Source organism: Heterodontus francisci, chromosome 8 (genome assembly GCF_036365525.1).
Source record: "Heterodontus francisci isolate sHetFra1 chromosome 8, sHetFra1.hap1, whole genome shotgun sequence".
Lineage (NCBI taxonomy): Eukaryota > Metazoa > Chordata > Chondrichthyes > Heterodontiformes > Heterodontidae > Heterodontus > Heterodontus francisci.
In genome coordinates, this window is record NC_090378.1 from 62,320,393 (window position 1) to 62,341,354 (window position 20,962).

A 20,962-nucleotide genomic window follows, 5' to 3' on the forward strand; every position below is an offset into this window, starting at 1 on the left:
TTCTTATTTTACTATTGAGGTAAAGCTTTTGGTTTGTGCTAGAAGCTGTGCTTTACGCTGAACTACTCTAAGCCTGATTATCTGATCTGGAGGTGTGTAATGACCTCTCATACAAATACTTACTCTTAATGAGCATACAACAAGAAGCAAGATTAAAGTGAAACAATCAAGAAAGTCTATGATAGTTTTAATTGTTTCAACTGCTAATTCAGAAACAAGAATGTGTTTTAATTGAATACAGTATTTAAATAATTGCTACTCTTCTACTTTGCAAATCGTGTAATGTGCATCTTTCCCCAATTACCTTTTTCTGATACTTCTGCTGATTTTCTTTCTCTTTACATTTCTGACTCATTCTAATTCAGACAATTTTGGAGGAAGATGTGGAAGATCCTGTCTATCAGGTAATTTTAGGAATCTTAACAAAACAATATTGAAAAATAAAGGCAGTACCATTGACAGGTTTACTTATCACTTTACAGATAAAGAAAGAAAAGAAAGAAATCTTATTAGATGTGCTCCCTTCATAAAGTTGAGATTGATTTATATTTTGATGAATACGTTGAATCTATTGGAAAGGTAATGGGCATTGCAATATGATTTTTGACAAGTGGATAAAGCAATAGCCTAGGTTTTATTCACAACCTTTCAAGTATTCGTAGTGGCACTCAATGTCTTAATCTTGTATAAAAATTAGCTGCAATGCCATTTTAATAATGTAAATAAAACAAGTAAAATACGTTTGCACCATTTTGGAGAAATCAAATTGACAACACAGTTTTATTCCTCTTAAGCACTAAAGATATACTTTACCAATCAGAGTCAAGCTGCTTGGCTTAAATTTCAAAGATTGTCAGTTAACTGTCAGTCACCGTAAACTGGCACATTCTCCATGGCAACGCCTATACCAATCAGAGTTCACTTGCCAACCAATCAGCACTCTCTTCTCATGCAGTATAAGTTGTTGTTTTCGCTTATATTGGTTATTCTTGCGATTGTCCTGATGAGTGCAAGACGAAAAGCATCGACAACATATCTCTATTTTCAGCAATATATACTTTAAGTATAATTTAAAGTATATATACTTTATACTTTAAATCCATATCTCTCCAATTTCCTCATTTTCTCTTTTTTGCATTACCTCTTTCTAATTTTCTGTTCTCCTTTCTTAGAATGACCAAATCATGCTGGTGCAAGGTTTCTGGCAACCCCCCTGCATTCCTTACCCCAGTGATCATTAGTCATAAGTGAATGTCAGTTGTATAATCAACCATAGGGACCATCACAGTTGAGCTAGTCCTAACCTCATCTGCGGTCCAGAAGAACACACTTTCTAACAGAAGTGACTGGATAATGATCATAAATATGTGGAAACTCTCTGAATTTCCTCTCTTTAGCCAAGGCCTGTTACTCTACCTAAGAATAGGCAACTCAATAGAGACCAGAGTATTCAAATAAGTTTCATTGAAGAGAAATCCAAGAGAACGTGCCATAGTTCTAATATGCTTACACTAAGCTGGCTGGTTGAAACCTCTGTAACTGAATTATCGACTGGAATTTTATCGGCATGGCGAGGGCCCTAATGATGGGCCCAAAAGCCGGAGGCAACCCCACCTTAGCCATTTGTGGGAACTCCAGCTGCATTTTACAGCTATCTGGCAAATAATTAGTTGCTGTCTGGCCTCCCATCCCTTTAAAAGACGGGCGCCCACCCCTCGGAGCTGCCAGCCAATTGGAAGGCCAGCAGCTCAGCAGCGGCACAGGGAGCAGTGGACACTGCTGGAACTGTACCTAGAAGAGAGGATGCCACGGGTGCAGGCTGCCTCCCAAACCATGTAAGTGGGGTCAGGGGGCATCAGGGCTAGTCAGGCAGGCCTCGGCGTGGGGGGTTTGTGGTTGGTTGCTGTGGGGCGGCCATTGCTGTTGGGGGGCCCCTCCGTGGCCACAGAGTATCTGAATAGAAGGGCCCTCACCGAGCCCACAGGAAGGCCACCAGGGTTCACCAGGCGATCTTCCCACATGGTGGAGGGCCCACCAACCACTGATAAAATGCCAGCGGAAGGAGCAAGAGGCCCATAATTGACGACTTAAGTGGCTCAATTGAACGCTGGGTGAGAGAGCTGTCCTCCACCTTCCCCACTGCTGGTAAAATGGCATGACGGCGGGAGGGCAACAGGCATTCCACAGCCCCCTCCCCCCACCCTGCTGCCTACCCTCGCCAATTTATGCCCCCCACCCCCACCTCCCAGCCCATCCCCCAGCTGGTAAAATCCAGGCCATCATTTCTCCCCATTACTGAAGATACCTGTCCAAGAACAAGCTGACCAAATTATATCTGTAATTTTGAGTTTGGGCTATCTGTATCCAAAACAACAGATCTAACAATGGGGACACGTCTGGTAGTTTTCAGTTCTAGCCGAGTATCTGTTTTGGTTCAGTGCTAGCACTTTTGACTGTAAATCAGAAAGTAGTGAGTTCAAGCCCTACTTCACTGCTATATTGCGGGGGCCTGCACAGCAGAGGTATTGTCGTTTGGATGAAATATTAAACTGAGGCTAATTCTGCCCTCTCAGATGGATGCAGAAATCACATGGCACTACTAGAAGATCGTCAGAGGTTCTCTCTAGTCCAACTAACAGATTTCCTGGTTTTTAATCTTATTGTTGTTTTTGGGACCATGCTGTGTGCTAATTCGGTGCCACATTTGCTTTCAGAATAATGACTACACTGCAAAAGTGATCCATTGATTGCAAAGCATTTTCGGAGCTCTTGAAGACATTATGGGCTAAATGTTGTGGCACGGTGAAGTACCGGCACCAGGGCTGAAAGTGGGAGCACACCCCTCTTCAGCCAGCGGCAGGACCCGGGGCGGAATATTGCCAGCGGTGGCCAATTAAGAGGCTGCCGCCAGGGCTGCCATCCAATTAAGGGTTGCGGCCCGCCTCCAAGTGCTGCCGGTACAATCAGAGGGCTGACACTCAGCAGCCTCAGCAGTTCCATTGCTAGTTGTGGCCACTTCTGAGGCTGCAACACCAGTGAGAGGGCACCTCAATGGCAGGGCGCCCTCAAAGTGAGGTAAGTATAGTTGGGAGGCAGGCCCCAGTGATTGGGACGGGTGGGGGGCATTGAGCGCTGTTGTGTGAGGACATCCATTGCTGCCAGAGGCTCCTCCATGGGCCATGGAGTGCCCATAAAGGAAGGGGCCCACCTCCCCAGAGCCCGCTAGGGTGCTGCCAGCTTTCACCAAGTGGGGGGCCCACCCGGCGCGGGCAAAATGCCAATGAAGGCGGGAAGTCAGCCTTAATTGGCCACTTAAGTGGCTCAATTAAACTCATGGCAGGTGGCAAGGTGCCAACCTTCTCACTGCTAGCAATATGATATGGTGGCAGGAAGACATCGGGCTCCCCTCCTGATGCCTTCCCCTGTCATTTTGCCAGCGCTCCCACCTCCCAACCCATCGCCAATGGGCCAGGAAAATTCAGTCCTACAGGTGCTATTAACAAAGATGATGGGCAGGAAAAGGTCTGCTGATCCATTAAGCCAGCCACTCATGATGGCGATATATAAATACAAGTTCTTGCTTTGCTAATGCTAATTCAGTTGAGTTGCGTTTGAATTAACTGCATCATTCTTTCAAAGAAACCAAACGCAAATAAATCTAAAATGAATGATATTTCATACAATGACAACAGGGAGCCTCACCAACTGAGTGCACATATTGAGAAGTCAAGGGTGCACAGGCCGTGATTAGCCATTAAAATAAAAGCAAAATACTGCAGATGCTGGAAATCCGAAATAAAAACAAAAAGTGCTGGAAATACTCAGCAGGTCTGGCAGCATCTGTGGAAATAAAAACAGTGTTAATGTTTCAGGTCTGTGACCTTTCATCAGAACTGATGAGTCATTCATTGATTTCAACGGGTGGAAAATTACAGGAACTCTAGCCATTGCTGAGGAACGCTGCCAGCAAAATCAACCTGGAGAATGAGTCCTAAAATGTTACTAGAGGTCAGCCAAGTTTTCACTTGCATCATCTAACTGTTTTGAAATTGTTCTGTTCATGAGCCTCCTCAGAATGGATTCCAAATGCATTAAAAGACCCATCTTTTATCAGTCAGTCAAACACAAGCTGTATTTCAGCAATCCTTCAAAAGCTCAAGTGAAGTAACAACAAAAGGAATGTAATCCTCCAGATGACAAATATGTGTCAGACCTTGAAATGTGGTATTAGTGATTTTCTTTTGTAAAACACACTGGGCAAACCCAGCAATTCAATTCAAACTGTTGAATCCCATCTAGAGGCTTATGGTTGACTCTCACTCAAACCGACTCTGTTTTGCCAGTTACTTTCAGCTTTCAGTTTGTGACCGTGAAGTATTCCATCTTAAAGGGGAAGGACATTCTAATATAATTCACCTTTGCCCATCTGAGCTGCACCTCAGATGATGATCATCAGAGAGAAATTTACCCAATGGTCATAGGAGAATCAAATAACAAAACATGCTTCAGATTATAACATTGTTCTCTGAAACTGTTTTTGAGCACTGTCTTATATTCTTTTGAGCACTGCATTCCTCTGAACCTTAGGTAATAATAGAGGTCATTTAAAATTAAAAGAAAGGCTTGTGTTTGTCTAGCACTTTATAATAGGGGACAGTAGCATGGTGGTAAAGTTACTCGACTAGTAATACAGGCACTAGGACTAATGCTCTGGAAATATGAGCTCAAATCCCACCACGGCAGCAGGGAGAATTTAAAATCAGGTGCTCAATGAATATGGAAGAAAAAAAGCTGGTCTCAGTAATGATCATGAAACTACTGGATGGCAGTAAAAACTGATCTGGTTCACTAATGTCCTTCAGGGAAGGAAATCTGCCGTCCTTGCTCAGTCTGGCCTATATGTGACTCCAGATCCACAGCAATGTGGTTGATTGCCCTCTAAATGGGACAACAGGACCTTGAAATGGCCTAGAAAGCCAAACAGTTGTACCAAGTAGAAAAGTCGAATAAGGATGAAACCAAACAGACCACCCGCATTGGCCTAGGCACCAGAAACAACAAAGGATCACCTTGCCCAGTTGACTCTGCAAAGTCCACCTCACTAACATCTGGGGGCTTGTGCCAAAAATGGGAGAGCTGTCGCACAGGCAAGTCAAGCAACAGACTGATGAAAGTTCTGATGAAGGGTCACTGACCTGAAATGTTAACTTTGCTTCTCTTTCCACAGATGCTGCCAGACCTGCTGAGTTTTTCCAGCATTTCTTGTTTTTATTTCAGATTTTCAGGATCTGCAGTATCTTGCTTTTATAACAGACTGACATAGTCATACTCACCAAACATACTTTTCAGCCAATGTCCCAGATTCCTCCATCACCATTTCTGGGTATGTGCTGTCCCACCAGAGTTGGCAACACATTGGTATACAGTGAGGAGAGTGTGGCCCTGGGAGTCCTTAACATAATATTTCAACACTGGCGTTACAGTCACTAGTTGCTTAATTTTAGTGAGCGCTGCTTCTTGTTCTGTGCCCCAATACCACTGCATGTCCTTGGCAGTGAGTTGGCATAATGTTTCACACTCTGACAACAAATTGGGCAAGAATTTTGATAAATAGTTGGCGAATCAAACAAATCGTTGCACAGCTTTTACTTCTGTTGGTAGCCGCATCGTTACTACTTTTTTGGGATCCGGGCAAAGAGTTTTTGTTGTCAGTACATGAATTGACAAGACTTGACTTCGGGTATCTTTAATTCTTTAATTGTAATTTTTTCTTGTTCAGCTTCAGGTTTATCTGACAAGCGCTGTCTAGCAGTAGCACTAGATTTTGATCCTTTTCAGTAATGGCTTCTTCCATTGTGTCTCCGCATCCATAAACTAGCAGATCATCCAGTATAGCTTCCACTCCAGGAAGATCACTAACTATCTCATGCTGTCTGCCTTGATACTCCTCTAGAGCCGTGGAAATGCCAAATAACATGCGTAACCATCTGTATCTCCGGAACGGTGTCCAGAATATAGTTAGAAAGCTGCTACTTTCATCCGGCATTAGTTGCCAGTAACCATCCTTTGCATCTAGGCCAGTGAATATTTTTGCCTTTGCAAGTTATGGCAAAATTCCTTTGATGGTTGGCATGGGATAGTGACATCTTTTCAGAGCTTTATTTAGATTGTTTGGGTTGATGCATTCTCTCAGCTTTCCAGGTTGAGTCACTGCTACCATGCTGCTAATCCATTCTGTAGGGGTTGTCACTTTCTTGATTGCTCCCTTCTTTTCCAGCTCTTCTATCTTGTCTTTCAGGCTGGCCTTGAGGGTAGCTGGAACTTTCCTCGGCAGATGCTGAATTGGTCTCACCCTCTCATCTACTTTGAGATGATATTCTCCAGGAAGACATCCTAAATCTGTAAATACATCATTGTACTCCTCTAGCATCTGTTAGGTCAATGGTTTAGTGTGCTGCGACACGTTGCAAATCTCTTTTTGTACGTTGAAGGTTACCAGTCCAAGCTTTAGACTTGCTTCGGCTGAGATGAGTGGCTTTTGCTTGCTGTCTATGATCTGAAACTCCAGATCTTGATTCTTGTCATTGCATTGGACTCTCAGAGTAATTTGTCCTCTCGGCAATAGTATGGTGCCATCATATAGCCTCAACCTTACTTTCGAGGTCTTCGTTTTTGAATCATCATGTTGAGCCACTTTGCACAGGTCTGTGAAGGTCATGATGTTGCATGACACACCAGTGTCTATCTGTCACTTTGTGTTGATTTGATATTCTCTTTCTGTAGTCTTCATTCCAATAGTCACAAACCACTTATCACCTATCGACCTGACTAAACCAACCTGTTGTATGGTGTATAGTGATTCGTCAGAATCTTCAGCTGATATCTCTCCAGTGGCGATCTGTACCTGCTTGTTGTGCTTCCTTCTAACCAAACACCTGTGTGCAAACTGATTCGGCTTCTTGCAGTGAGAACACTGGACATGCCTTCTTTTCCTTTGTGTGATGTCCTGCGCAGTATTTGCATCCTGTCTTTTGTCCATGATCTTTCTGCCCTTTTGGCCTGGAATGTCTATCAGCATAATGCAAGGCTTGGTCTGTTCTGCCATGAATATAGTCTAGCTGCTTATTTACAACCTCAGCACTTCTGCACATGTCGACAGCTTTCCTGAAAGTAAATTTGTCTTCTCTCAGTAAACGTTCTCTCACTGCAGGATCTCTTATGCCTAATACAATCCTGTCTTTCATTAGATCATCTTTTAGTTGTGCAAATTCACAGGATTCGGCGAGCTGTGTTAATGCAGTCACATATTGATCAATGTACTCTTTTTCACCTTGGGCCCTAATATTGAACACATACCATTTATAAGTTACGTTCACTTGGGGTTCAAAGCGTGCCTTCAAAGCTTTCAAAATTTCTGCTGTCCTTTTTTTTGTTCTTCGGTGATATTTAGGGTGGAATACATTTTGTAACAGTCTCTCCCCAATAATGATAAAAGTGTAACTACTCATAGCTGCTCTGGGTAGTTCATTTAAATCTGTTGCAATTTTGTAATTTTGCCATTGCGAGTGGAAACACTGCCAGTTCTGCTTCATATCACCTTTCATTTCAACCAGCGCAGGCAGAGGAAAATTTGCAGGCACTGTGTCTTACCCACTGCTTTCAGCTGTGGCTTGCTTCTTTATTCTCTTCTGTGGCTTTCTGTGGCTTTTAGCAGTTTTTAGCAGCTCTGAACATTCCTGTGTTCCTCTTTTAGTGGCTGTCCTTCTATACAGCTCTTCAACACTTAATCTCAGCTCCGCTCCGACACCATGTTACCTGCTTATAGGATAACAGTCTTGCTTGTACTGTGTCTTTATTGAACTGCCTTGTAGTGAGTGCCTCATGGTAGAGGTCACATGACTACAGCCAGCCAGGAGGCACATTCGTACAGTATTGCATTTCTACCCCAAACAATCAACAAGGCACAAGTCAGGAGTGTGATGGAATACTCTCCACTTGACTGGATGGATGCAGCTTCAACAACACTCAAGAAGCTCGACACCATCCAAGACAATGCAGCCTGCTTGATCGGCATCTTGTCCACCACCTTAAACATTCACTCCCTCCACCACTGGCACACAGCTGCAGCAGTGTGTACCATCTAGAAGATGCACTGCAGAAATGCACCAAGGCTCCTTCACCACGTAGAAGGACAAGGGCAGAAGACACATGGGGACACCACCACCTGCAAGTTCCCCTCCAAATCACACATCACCTTGGCTTGGAAATATATCACCATTCCTTCACTGTCACTGAATCAAAAACCTGGAACTCCCTCCCTAACAGCACTGTGGGTGTACTTCCCCATCTGGACTGCAGCGGTTCAAGAAAGCAGCACATCAGCATCTTTTCAAGAGCAATTAAGGATGAGCAATAAATACTGACTTTGCCAGCGACACCCACATCCCGCGAACAAATAAAAAAAAATCAGGTCGATGACCAAAAGCTTGGTCAAAGAGATAAGTTTTAAGGAATATCTTAAAGGAGGAAAGTGAGGTAGAGAGGTTTAGAGGCTCAGGGAGGATACTCCAGAGCTTTGGGCCTAGGCAACTGAAGGCATGCCACCAATGGTGGAGTGATTAAAATTGGGCATTCTCAAGAGGCCAGAATTAGATTAGTGTGAAGATTTTGGAGAGTTGTAGGCCTGGAGGAGATTACAGAGATAGGGAGGGGGTGAGGCCATGAAAGGGTTTGAAAACAAGGATGATAATTTTAAAATCAAGACGTTGCTTGACCGGGAGCCAATGCTGGTCAGTGAGCACAGGGGTGATAGGGAACATGGTGTGAGTTAAGGCACTGGCAGCAGAGTTTTGGGCGACCTCAAATTTACAGAGAGTTGAATGTGGGAGACCAGCCAGGAATGCATTGGACTAGTCAAGTATAGAGGAAACAAAGGCATGAATGAGGGTTTCAGCAGCAGATGAGCTGAGACAGGGTCAAAGTCGGGCGATATTATGGAGGTGGAAATCGGCTGCGATGCCATGAATGTGTGGTCTGAAGTAAAGGCCTGCTCGGGTCTGCAAAAAAAACCTGACCCGAGCCCGATGAACCACATCCGACCCGAGCCTGACCCGGCCCGAGTCCTTCCACTTTTTCCCGCGCCCGACCCTACCCGACCATTAGTTAACCTAGCTTCCATTTTTCACTTTGTTGCTGATCTGCACAAGCTTAAAATAACTGTAAAAAAACCACCTTTTTAGTCCAAAAATTAAATTAACAGTGGAGACACTTACCTGTGATAGAGCATGCCCGACCCGAGCCCGAATGCCGGAGCCGGAAGTGCAACCCGACCCAACCTGAACCCGACATATGTCGTCGTGTCCCATCGGGTTCGGGTCGGGTAGCCGGCCTTTAGTCTGAAGCTCTTCTCAGGCTCAAGTATGACACCAAGGTTGTGAACAAACTGGTTTAGTCTCAGACTGTAGCAGGGAGTCGGTAGCTAAGGAGCAGAGTTTGAAGCGGGACCGAAAACAATGGCTTCAGTCTTTCCAATATTTACTTGGAGGAAATTTCTGCTCATCCAGTACTGAATGGTGGATAAGCGGTCTGATAATTTATCTACAGTGGAAGAGTTGAGAGAGGTGGTGGTGAGGCAAAATAACTGAATAAAACAAATATTAAAAAACTTTAAAAACATCCCAAAGTACTTTACACAGATATTTGCTTGTTTGAAATGCAGCAATCAATTTACACATAATGGCATGAATTTAACTCCACCCCACCAGACAAAAACCATGTCGGGGGGCAGTTAAAATGGATTGGGCTACTTACCCACTGTCTACTTGACCCAGTCCAGCTGACTGCAATTTTAAATTACAGGCAGAATGAACACCTACCCTAAGCCAGCGTGGGCCTTCTTTAAATATGTTGATTATGTTACTGGGGCCCTGCTGCAACATTAACCTGAGGCATGAATGGGGAGCAGTGGCGATTTCCTTGCCAGGCAAAGGATGTTAAGAAGTGGATCTGAGGCCAGAAGAGGCCCAGAAAGGTTACTTAAAAAAATGTCAATGTTTCCTTGTGGGCTAATACAGGTCCCACAAGGAGACCTTGGGACTTGCCCTGTCCCAGACATCCCTTCCTTTACCCCTCCCCTGACTGCTATCCCTGTTCACTTACCATATACCAGAGACTATCACCTCTGGTCCCTGGTGGAAGTCTCCTGATTTTATATAGCACCTTTAATGTATTAAAACATCCCAAGTCCTTTACCCCTCCCCTGACTGCTATCCCTGTTCACTTACCATATACCAGAGACTATCACCTCTGGTCCCTGGTGGAAGTCTCCTGATTTTATATAGCACCTTTAATGTATTAAAACATCCCAAGGCTGCCACTTTCCATCTTGTTCCAGGCCATTTAGGTCAGGAAATCAGTCATTGGAATGCAAATGAGGCTTAGTTATTTGGGCCTCTCCACTGCCACTCCCTGATGGGCCAGCCATTCACTAGGCCACATTCCCGACCAGGATTTACAATCAACACAATGAGATGAATGGCCAGTTAATCTGTTTTCAGTGGTGTAAGCTGAGACAGGAAAAAAGTTTGCCAAAACACCAAATATGTCTTTAGTCTTCTGCAGACAGTTTCCTAGGATTTTCAACATCCAGTTGAACCATTGAACACATGGGGCCCTGCCTTTATGACAGCCTAGGATTTCATCAGTGCTGCACTGGCATGTCAGCCTCAATTATTTACTCAGTCCTGGCAGGGGGCTGGAACCCAATAATACAAAGGAGTCAGGATTTTCGCCTCAATATGAGAGCAGGAATGGTGGTGCGCAGGTGCGTTATTTCGTGCCACCAGCTGGCATGCTGGTTTACTGGCACCATCCTGTCCCCGAGCCATTTTCGGGCAGGCTGGGTCAGGGGCACAACAGCTACCCCCCAACAAGCGGCAAGTAGCTAATTAAGGTGATTAAAAGGCCATTGATCAGAAGCTGACTGGAATTTTTCAGTCAGCCTGTGGGCCCCCCACGGCATTGGTCGCATGGCAGCTGCCTGTAGACTATTGGAGGGTCAGCACTTCAAGATGACTCTGAGGCACCCCCACCTGCCTAGCCGGTCACAGCTGTGACCGCAGGCTGCCCTGTGAAGAGGTTTACTCTTTGCGATGATGGTCTGGCAGCTGTGGCCATTTTTTAGTTCAAATCTTTTAAAAGTGCTGAAAGGGTGCCTCAAGATGGAAGTGTCTTCTCTTTCTCTTACCTGAAACTGCAGGCTGCAGCTCCTTCCATCCTGGAGTGCCTCCTATTGGCTTTGAGAGCCTGCCCGCCACCCTTAATTGGATGGCGAGTGCGCCCTCTGGCCACTAATTGGCCAATCAAGGAAAAATTGATCTCAGGTGACTGCTCCCAACACAGTCCGAAGTTGGGACCCACATTTGACCCCAACATCGGAGCCCAGACCCAAAATGGAAAATGCTGCCCAGGGACTATTACGTGCTGTTAACTGAGCCAAGCTGACACTTGTTTGTCAGAATCAAGTTCCCTTGGTAACAGTTACTTGTATATTCATTGTTTTCCAGATATTCTCCCTCGTCCTATGTATCCTGTACCGTACCCACTGTGAATTTGCCCATGAGATAAATCTAATGAGTTGAGGAATTTCTAGCCATTTATATTTAATACTTTTTTCTATTTTTAAAAATCTATCTTGTATCTTATACCTTAATTGCCTTCTCTGTACGTCCCGTATATTCATCTTCATTTGCACCTCTTTTGTTTACCTATGTTTCATCCAATCTAGGTCTGATGGACTCTTTAATTTTGTTTCCCATCACTTCCTTCCATCCAGTTATCTCTTCTACTCCATTATTTGTTTTCATCTGTTGACTTTGTTCTTTAGTAGAGGTGTAATCAGTTTACAAGGTTTATAGATCAAATTCACAGAACAATATGCATGACAGCTATACTACCATTAGTACTTTGCTATTAGGACACATAACATACTGAGCAGAACCATAGAAAGGTTACAGCACAGAAAGAGGCCATTCAGCCCATCGTGTCTACACCAGCTGAAAAAACTAGCCACCCACTCTAATCCCACCTTCCAGAACCTGGTCTAGCCTTGCAGGTTACAGCACTTCAGGTGCAGGTCCAGGTACCTTTTAAATGAGTTGAGGATTTCTGCCTCCACCACCAATCCAGGCAGTGAATTCCAAACATCCACCACCCTCTGGGCGAAACCATTTTTCCTCATGACCCCTCCAATCCTTCTATCAATCACCTTAAACCTGTGTCCCCTGGTAATTGACCTCTCCGCTAGGAGAAACAGGTCCTTCCTGTCCACTCTATCTAGGCCCCTCATAATTTTGTACACCTCAATAAAGTCACCCCTCAGCCTCCTTTGTTCGAAGGAAAACAACCCCAGCCTATCCAATCTTTCCTCATAGCTACAATTTTCAAGCCCTGGCAATATTCTTGTCAATCTCCTCTATACTCTCTCCAGAGCAATTATGTCCTTCCTGTAATGTGACACCTTTGTTATATTCATTTAATATCAAAACTAACCTTTGCCTGTGAGTGAGTTTTGAGAGATATATACCCCCATGGAAACCTCACAACACCTTCAGACACTTTTTGAATTAAATTTCTGTCACGATTATGTTCATAACACTTCTGTGAACTCTCATTTTCATCACTAGGGCATACCTAAGCTTTGATTGTGTAAGTTCACAAGTCCAACTTGAGGAAGAATCATGTAGCATTGCAACCAAATGGCATGCTGTAACTGAGGCTAATCCATGATGCATTTTCAGAGTATGCATGATGTTGCCTATGAATGTAATGCCTTGTTTGACAAGCAAAGAAAATTGTCTAGGACATAAAAATGCATATAATATTATTTGTAAAAGAACATTAAAGCTCTCCCAGTGACCCAGCAAATCTATTCAGTGTATAGTTGAGCCATATGGACCAGGATTGGCCCAAGTTAGATCTTCAGTCGGTCCCGGGTAACTTGATCTCAGTCAGTGGCCATAGAACTGCTAAAGTTGGTTCAGAACCCCAGGATTAGGCAAAATGTTCCCGAACGCTATTCCACAACCCTTCTGGAAATGCACATTTGTAGATGACGGTTAGGGCAGGATTGGACTCAGGTGAGATGCTTTTATGCTAAAATATCTAGCCAACAATCATTGTCCAAGCTCACACATGATAACAGCCATTTCACTAGGTACCGGTACTGTGGCCCATGAAGTTGCACTCCAGCAGGGAGTTGAAGCTTTCAGAAAAGGATGAAATTGTCATAAAAAAATGAAAGAATGTTAAAGGTCAATTTGAAGAAGTAGTGTCCAGTTTGTGATGAACTGTGGAAATAACTATATCCCTATATACTGAGCTAAGGGATCCCACAACCAATGGGTCAGAATAAAGCTCTGCAGTTTTGCCACATCCAGTTGGGAAAGGTGGTGGACAATTAAACAACTAATGGGGAGATGGGGAATTCATGAACATCCCCATCCTCAGTGATGATGGAGCCGAGCATATCAGTGCAAAAGACAAGGCTGAAGTGTCCACAACTATCTTCAGCCATGATCCCCCCCGTGAGGTTCCCACTATCACAGATGTCAGTCTTCAGCCAATGTGAGACACTCTACATGATATCAAGAAATGGCTGAGCGCACTGGATATAGCAAAGACACGACAACCGTCCAGCTACAGTGCTGAAGACTCATACTCCAGAACTAGCCAGACATCTAGTCAAGCTGTTTCGATACAGTCACAACACTGGCATCTACCCAACAAAGTGGAAAATTGCCCAGGTATGTCCTATCCACAAAAAAACAGAATAAAGCCAATCTGGTCAATTACTACCCCACGATTCTACTCTCAATCATCAGAAAAGTGATGGAAGGTGTCGTTGACACTGCTATGTACTTAATCAGCAATAATCTGCTCACCAGTGCTCAGTTTGGGTTCCGCCAGTACCACTCAGCTCCAGACCCCATTACAGTTCTGGTCCAAGCATGAACAAAAGAGCTGTGTTCCAGAGATGAGGTAAAAGTGACTGACCTTGACATCAAGACACCACAAAAGTGCAGACTTTGACCATCTCCAACAAGAGAAAGTGTCTTATCACTTCCCCTTGACATTCAATGGCATTAACATTACCGAATCCCCTACCATCAACTTTCTGAGGGTCACCATTGACAAGAAACTTAACTGGACCAGCCACATAAATACTGTAGCTACAAGATAAGGTCAGAGACTAGGTATTTTACAGTAAGTAACTTACCTCCTGACTCCTCAGAGCCTTTACACCATCTACAAGGCACAAGTCAGGAGTGTGATAGAATATTCCCCACTTGCCTGGATGAGTACAGTTCCAACAGCGCTCAAGAAGCTAGACACCATCCAGGACAAAGCAGCCACTTAATTGAAATCCCATCCACCATGTTAAATATTCACTCCCTTCACCACTGTTGCACCGTGTCTGCAGTGTGTACCATCTACCAGATGGAATGCAGCAACTCGCCTAGGCATCTTTGCCAGCACCTTCCAAACCCAAGACCTCTACTGCTAGAAGGACAAGGGATATGAGAACACCACCAGCTACACGTTCCCTTCCAAGTCACACACCATTCTGGCATGGAAATATATCACCATTCTATCGCCGTTGTTTTGTCAAAATCCTGGAACTCCCTACCAAACTGCATTGTGGGTGTACCTACCCCACATGGACTGCAGTGGTTCAAGAAGGCACTCACCACCAGCTTATCAAGGGTAATTAGAGATGGGCAATTATTGTTGGCCTTGCCAACAATGCCCACATCCCATGAACAAACAAAATAATCCCCATCTGTAGCATTTATTTTCATATTAAGTAGTTAAAATGTATACTTTATACACAAGGATTTAGATATTTGTGTTGTACATTGTTTAAAGGGATCATGCCTGAACTGTTTGACTTTGCTGTTGAAAATCAATGAGAGATTATAGTGTTCGATTAACCCCTTAAATTGATAAATTATGATGGCATGGTACTGCTGAGCTTTGGTGAAGAAATTACAAGTACTCTATATGTTATCCTGTCTTAATTGAAATACGGATTATTAATAATTTCAAATCTCTGAACCCTGCTTTGACATTTAATGTCCTGTACAAAGTGTATTTAATAACAGCAATCTAGGACTAATGAGTAGCCAGTCTGATTCTGTGCTCCTAACATACATGTATCTCTGTGTATCTCCCTACACTATAAAATATTATGAAATTGCTGCTCTTATTCTTGCTTTTGATTTTTCTTTGTTCCCACTTCTTAATTCATCATGTACTTTCCTACTGTTTTACCTTTATGCTTTCTGTTTGTGCTGCCAATGTGACAGTACATTGTATTTGAGGCTGGACATGAACCAATCCGTGAAACAGAGGAGAGCATTTACCAGGTACAAACTTTTAATCTAATATATTTGAGTGATTTTCTTGATTAATATGGTGGACACTTTCACTCAAAGATTTATGCTAAGTAATTCAAATGTCATGCAAATATGGTTGTAGAATTAAAACAATTCTTAGTTTCTTAGCCTCACTCAGTTTTGTTCTTCAAAAGGTAGAGATGCTTGTTACCCTGTTTAAGGCTTAAGACATTGTCACCATAGATATCAATATTCACTAGGATTAAAAATTATTTTTGACCTAACCGTTAATAGGTGAAAAATGATTGACAGTTTAATGGTTAATGATTATGGTCCAATTGTAATGAAAACTAATCAATGTTTCAGAGTAATAATCAAATAGTATTTCATGCAGCATATCAAAAAGGTTTCATATGTTAGTGTTGCAATCTGGTATCATTGGTATAGAATTAAAGCTGCTGTATGAAACATCCATCTTGGAGAATAACTACAGACAGAATTGAGGAAGTTATCATCGATAACCTTAAAATAACTACTGACATCAATTTCATGGTGCAGTTGTCTAGGAAACAAGAAAATAATTCAATCTGGTTTGATGCTGTGATTGTGTAAATGTATTAGCAGCAGTTGCTAAGTGGGACAGTCTCTTATAATGTCACCAATATAATTTTATTTAAAATTCTTGATGGTCTGAATAACCCTGAGCATTGTTTAAACTGGATGAATTTTTTCTAAATTTCATGTTAGAATTGTTTGCTATATGCCGCAATTTTGGTTATCACTTTCAAATGGAACATTCATTTTTCAGGATTACAAAGCAGGTATTATGTAGTCTGTTGGTAAACCCAGTACAACTTCTCCAAGGTGTTGTGTTCTTACAACACTCACAACGGTCAACTGCAGAGAAATATGTCCCTGCTATAGTTGGGAACTTCAAATAGCTTCTTTAATATCTAACAGTTCAATTTCCTCATTGTCTATTGTCTGCTGAGCTGTTTATATTTCAATTGGTCCAATAGAAAGAATTCAAGCTTTTCAAAACACACAATAATTAAAATATTGAGAGGCTGTGACATATTAATCATTTTACATTGAATGCCACCAGCACAAACAATAAATATGATAAATTAACATAATGCCCGCAACACCCTGGTCCACTCCTCCATCACCCCCAACACCTTGTCCCCTTCCCACGGCACCTTCCTATGCAATCGCAGGAGGTATAATACCTGCCCTTTTACTTCCTCTCTCATCATCCAAGGCGCCAAACACTCCTTTCAGGTGAAGCAGCGATTTAATTGTACTTCCTTCAATTTAGTATACTGTATTCGCTGCTCATAATGCGGTCTCCTCTGCATTGGGGCGACCAAATGCAGATTGGGTGACTGCTTTGCGGAACACCTCCACTCAGTCCGAAAGCATGACCCTGAGCTTCAGGTTGCTTGCCATTTCAACACAGCCCCCTGCTCTAATGCCCATATTTCTGTCCTTGGCCTGCTGCAGTGTTCCAGCATCCTAGGCCCAACCATCTTCAGCTGCTTCGTCAATGGCCTTCCTTCAATCATAAGGTCAGAAGTGGGGATGTTCGCTGATGATTGCACAATGTTCAGCACCATTCACGACTCCTCAGATACTGAAGCAGTCCGTGTAGAATTGCAGCAAGACCTGGACAATATTCAGGCATGGGCTGATAAGTGGCAAGTAACATTCGTGCCACAAAAGTGCCAGGCAATGACCATCTCCAACAAGAGAGAATCTAACCATCTCTCCTTGACTTTCAATAACATTATGACCACCGAATCCCCCATTATCAACATCCTCGGGGTTACCATTGACCAGAAACTGAACTGGAGTAGCCATATAAATACTGTGGCTACAAGAGCAGGTCAGAGGCTAGGAATCCTGTGGCAAGTAACTCACCTCCTGACTCCCCAAAACCTGTCCAAGGCACAAGTCAGGAGTGTGATGGAATAGTCTCCACTTGCCTGGATGGGTGCAGCTCCAACAACACTCAAGAAGCTTGACACTATCCAGGACAAAGCAGCCCACTTGATTGGTACCCTATCCACTAACATTCACTCCCTCCACCACCGATGCACAGTGGCAGCAGTGTTTACCATCTACAAAATGCACTGCAGCAATTCACCAAGGCTCCTTAGACAGCACATTCCAAACCCGCGACCTCTACCATCTAGAAGGACAAGGGCAGCAGATGCATTGGAATACCACCACCTGCAAGTTCCCCTCCAAGTCACACACCATCTTGACTTGGCACTATATTGCCATTTCTTCACTGTCACTGAGTCAAAATCATCCTGGAACTTCCTTCCCAACAGCACTGTGGGTATATCTACCCCACATGGACTGCAGCGGTTCAAGAAGGCAGCTCACCACTACCTTCTCAAGGGCAATTAGGGATGGGCAATAAATGCTGGCCTAGCCAGCGATGCCCACATCCCATGAATGAATAAAAAAAATCAATGCAAGCTCGAGGAGCAGCACCTGATCTTTCGATTAGGCACTCTACAGCATTGTGCACTCAACCGTCAAGAATTTCAGAGCATGACTGGCTTTTTTGTAAATTTTACTATTTTTTAATTATTTTATTTTTTAACCATGTGCCTGTTTTTTCATGTGGACAGAGCCGCTCATTATTCTGCCATTAACACTCTCTCTGAACTCAAGCTTTGTCTTTCACCACAAGCATTAACACACTCTTTGCCTTTGTCCAATGAGAGCTTTGTTAATTAATCTCTCCTGCCCTCTGCCCTGTCACACACCTTCCCTTTTGTTCTCTTCCCCACCAACCATCCCCCACACCCCGCCTCACTTGCTTAAAACCTAATTCTTTTCTAACCTTTGCCAGTTCTGATGAAAGGTCACAGGCCTGAAATGTTAACTCTGCTTCTCTCTTCATGCAACTCTTAGAGGAATAATGTTGGAGTCTGAAAGCGAGTCACCTGGCTGGACAGTGAAAAATCAGAGGGTGTTTATATCCTATTCTCTTAACACCTGTTGATTTCTAATGCTTATAGAATCAGAGAATTATGCTAACAAAAAATTTGTGAACGATAACTATATACATATAATATATATATTTCCCCTGTATTGTTCCACTATTTTTCGCCTTAAAGTCTATGTGTGCCCAAACAATTCTTTTCAGACATGAAGGAGGAAGATGGGGCAATGTTGATGACGGACCTCTCCAAGTCTGATATCAGTGCTCTTCCCAGAGAAAGTTGCGAGTCCGATAATGTCTCTGCTCCCTTCCCTCTCCCACAGATGGATTGTCTTATATTCATATGCCATTTATCTAAAGCTAATGATTGATCAAAATTACCCAACTAAGGCAAGCAAGCAAAAGGGAGCAGACATCCCTGGAACTCAGAACTTTCTGGTTTGGACTATACTGCTTAACTGAGCTATGAACCCCCTCTGACACCTTGAAATATTCCTTCTGTTTGATAATTTCTAAATAAACTGTAAAATTGAAGCCTTACATTATAAAATCAAAGTGACCCTTGAATCAGTGAATTGCATCTACTAAGTATGGCTGCAGACTAGGTTACAAGAATTCCAAAGCTGTGGTATACTTGCACATGAGACTAATTGCTGCATATCCCAGGAATGACACTTTTGTCATGGCTACACCACCCCACACTGTTCAATATTGCTTAAGTGTTTGTGGAATCAACAATTTTTCTTTTAAACCATCAAAAATTATATGGTTCTACAAGAATTTTCTCACAGCATGTGCTTGTTAATTAGAATACTTGTTTGCTGATTGTACATCCAGGTGCCCACAAGTCAGCAGAAGGAAGGTGTCTATGATGTGCCAAAAAGCCAACCAGTGAGTCAAGTCTGGATCTTTCTATCTTGTGCTTTGTATCACTGATCTTTTATGTCATTCATTGAGTTTATGTTAGAAAATGTGCTGCCTTTTTAACACTGTTTTTCAGGCTAGTTGTGTCACCTCATTGAGCTACTCTAATATATGTCTTTATCTAACATTTGGGTGTGATACTTAACAGGTTTGGCCTAAGCATCAATTTCCTCAATGTGTGAAGACCTAATTTACTACAATGTGCCTGTGCATTTTCTAGTAAATTCAGCAATGCCTTTTAGCATTTTACCCTGGCAGCAAGAATCTATTCATCTGTTTAGATAGTTTTAATTTGAATAACTAAACTAGTATCATGCTAGGCCCCCACCTGCCAAGAATAAGGCACATTAATTTTGTCATGAACATTGATATTAAACTGTTACTGGAGTGAAGAAAGGACTTGTTAAACAGATCAGCCGTGGCTGGAAAATACATTTGCATATTAACAGACAGTGATTGGAAGGACAAAGGACCATTCCCTGACACATTCAACCCATAATGGACCTTGATTACCAGGTATTATTTGTAAGAAGAGCATTCCAGAAACTGCTAAGGTGATACAATCCAAGACATGGTCAGACCAGTTAGTCACATGACTAACCTGCTTGGCAACCTGGGTTTTTCTGAATTGTACAAACAGTTTGAACTGAGAGTGTCTGTTTGCTCCTGGACTGAAGATCTCTCCTGTCTGCTCCCATCTCTTTCTCACAAGCCTCCGAATCCACTGAAGCCACATGAACCCAAGAGAGAAAAGTCTCCCACAGTGAACAAGGTTGAAGAAGAAAAATGGGCCCCAACGAAAAGCAACATCTCCCTACAATCAAAGACTCTACTGTGAGCTCAAAGAATCGTAACAGAAACTCTTCAGATATTGCCTCAAACTTTTTCACATTATTTTTCTTCTGTTCTTTTCTGTCTCTACTTGCATGTGTGTATCGCGTATGCATGCTAGCATGGGCGCGTCGTGTACCCATAGGCATCAACCAAATTAGAGTTTAAGTTTAATAAATTTCAACTTTTCTTCTTTAAACCTAAGAAAGCCTGTTTGTGCTGGTTTCTTTGCCTTATAATTGGAAAGCGGTGAACAAGGATTCACCAAGGGGGAGCTAAAAACACAGTGTTTAAAAATTAAACCCTGTTACAGTAAGACCAGGTGAAGGTTGAAACAGAACCCTAGACCTCTTTCTCACCTTGTTGTAACACTAGCATGAACAGAAGTATTCACCTAATATGAGTGAATACTCCTAATAAAAACTGTGGGTTTTCCCTATTGTGAGGTAAGCGTATCAGAGGGTATAGGAATGCAATTGTTAGTCAAGTATTGAAACCGGTCATTCACTGCTAGTAAAATCATTTACTTTAACTTTTGAATAATTATTATAACCTTATTAATCTGCTTATTCTCTATGGTTTACATTGATGTGAATGGCACATGTATACAGGACTGTATCACTCATCACAACAATTACAATCTTCGGAATTGTGATATTGGTGGTAAGTAATGAGCTGTCAATAAATGAATGTAGCCTTATGGATTATAAGGAAATGGAGAAGAATAGAAAAAGAAAATAAGAAGGAACAATAAGTATTTTCTGTCATTGTTAAATTTAACATTTGGTGCATCATCTTTGCTAATGATGCCTTCAAGATGATTGGTTTTGTCTTGGTTGCAAACACGTCATCC

At 42.7% G+C, this 20,962-nt stretch overlaps 1 protein-coding gene across 1 annotated transcript in view; it reads left to right on the forward strand.

Moving 5' to 3' along the window:
- Positions 1–20,962, forward strand: part of dab1a (DAB adaptor protein 1a) — a 287,520-nt gene that overhangs the window by 151,860 nt on the left and 114,698 nt on the right. The window contains exons 7-8 of the mRNA XM_068038058.1: positions 15,366–15,425; positions 19,192–19,245. Coding sequence (XP_067894159.1) covers positions 15,366–15,425; positions 19,192–19,245 — 114 coding nt within the window. The remainder of the gene's footprint in view (positions 1–15,365; positions 15,426–19,191; positions 19,246–20,962) is intronic.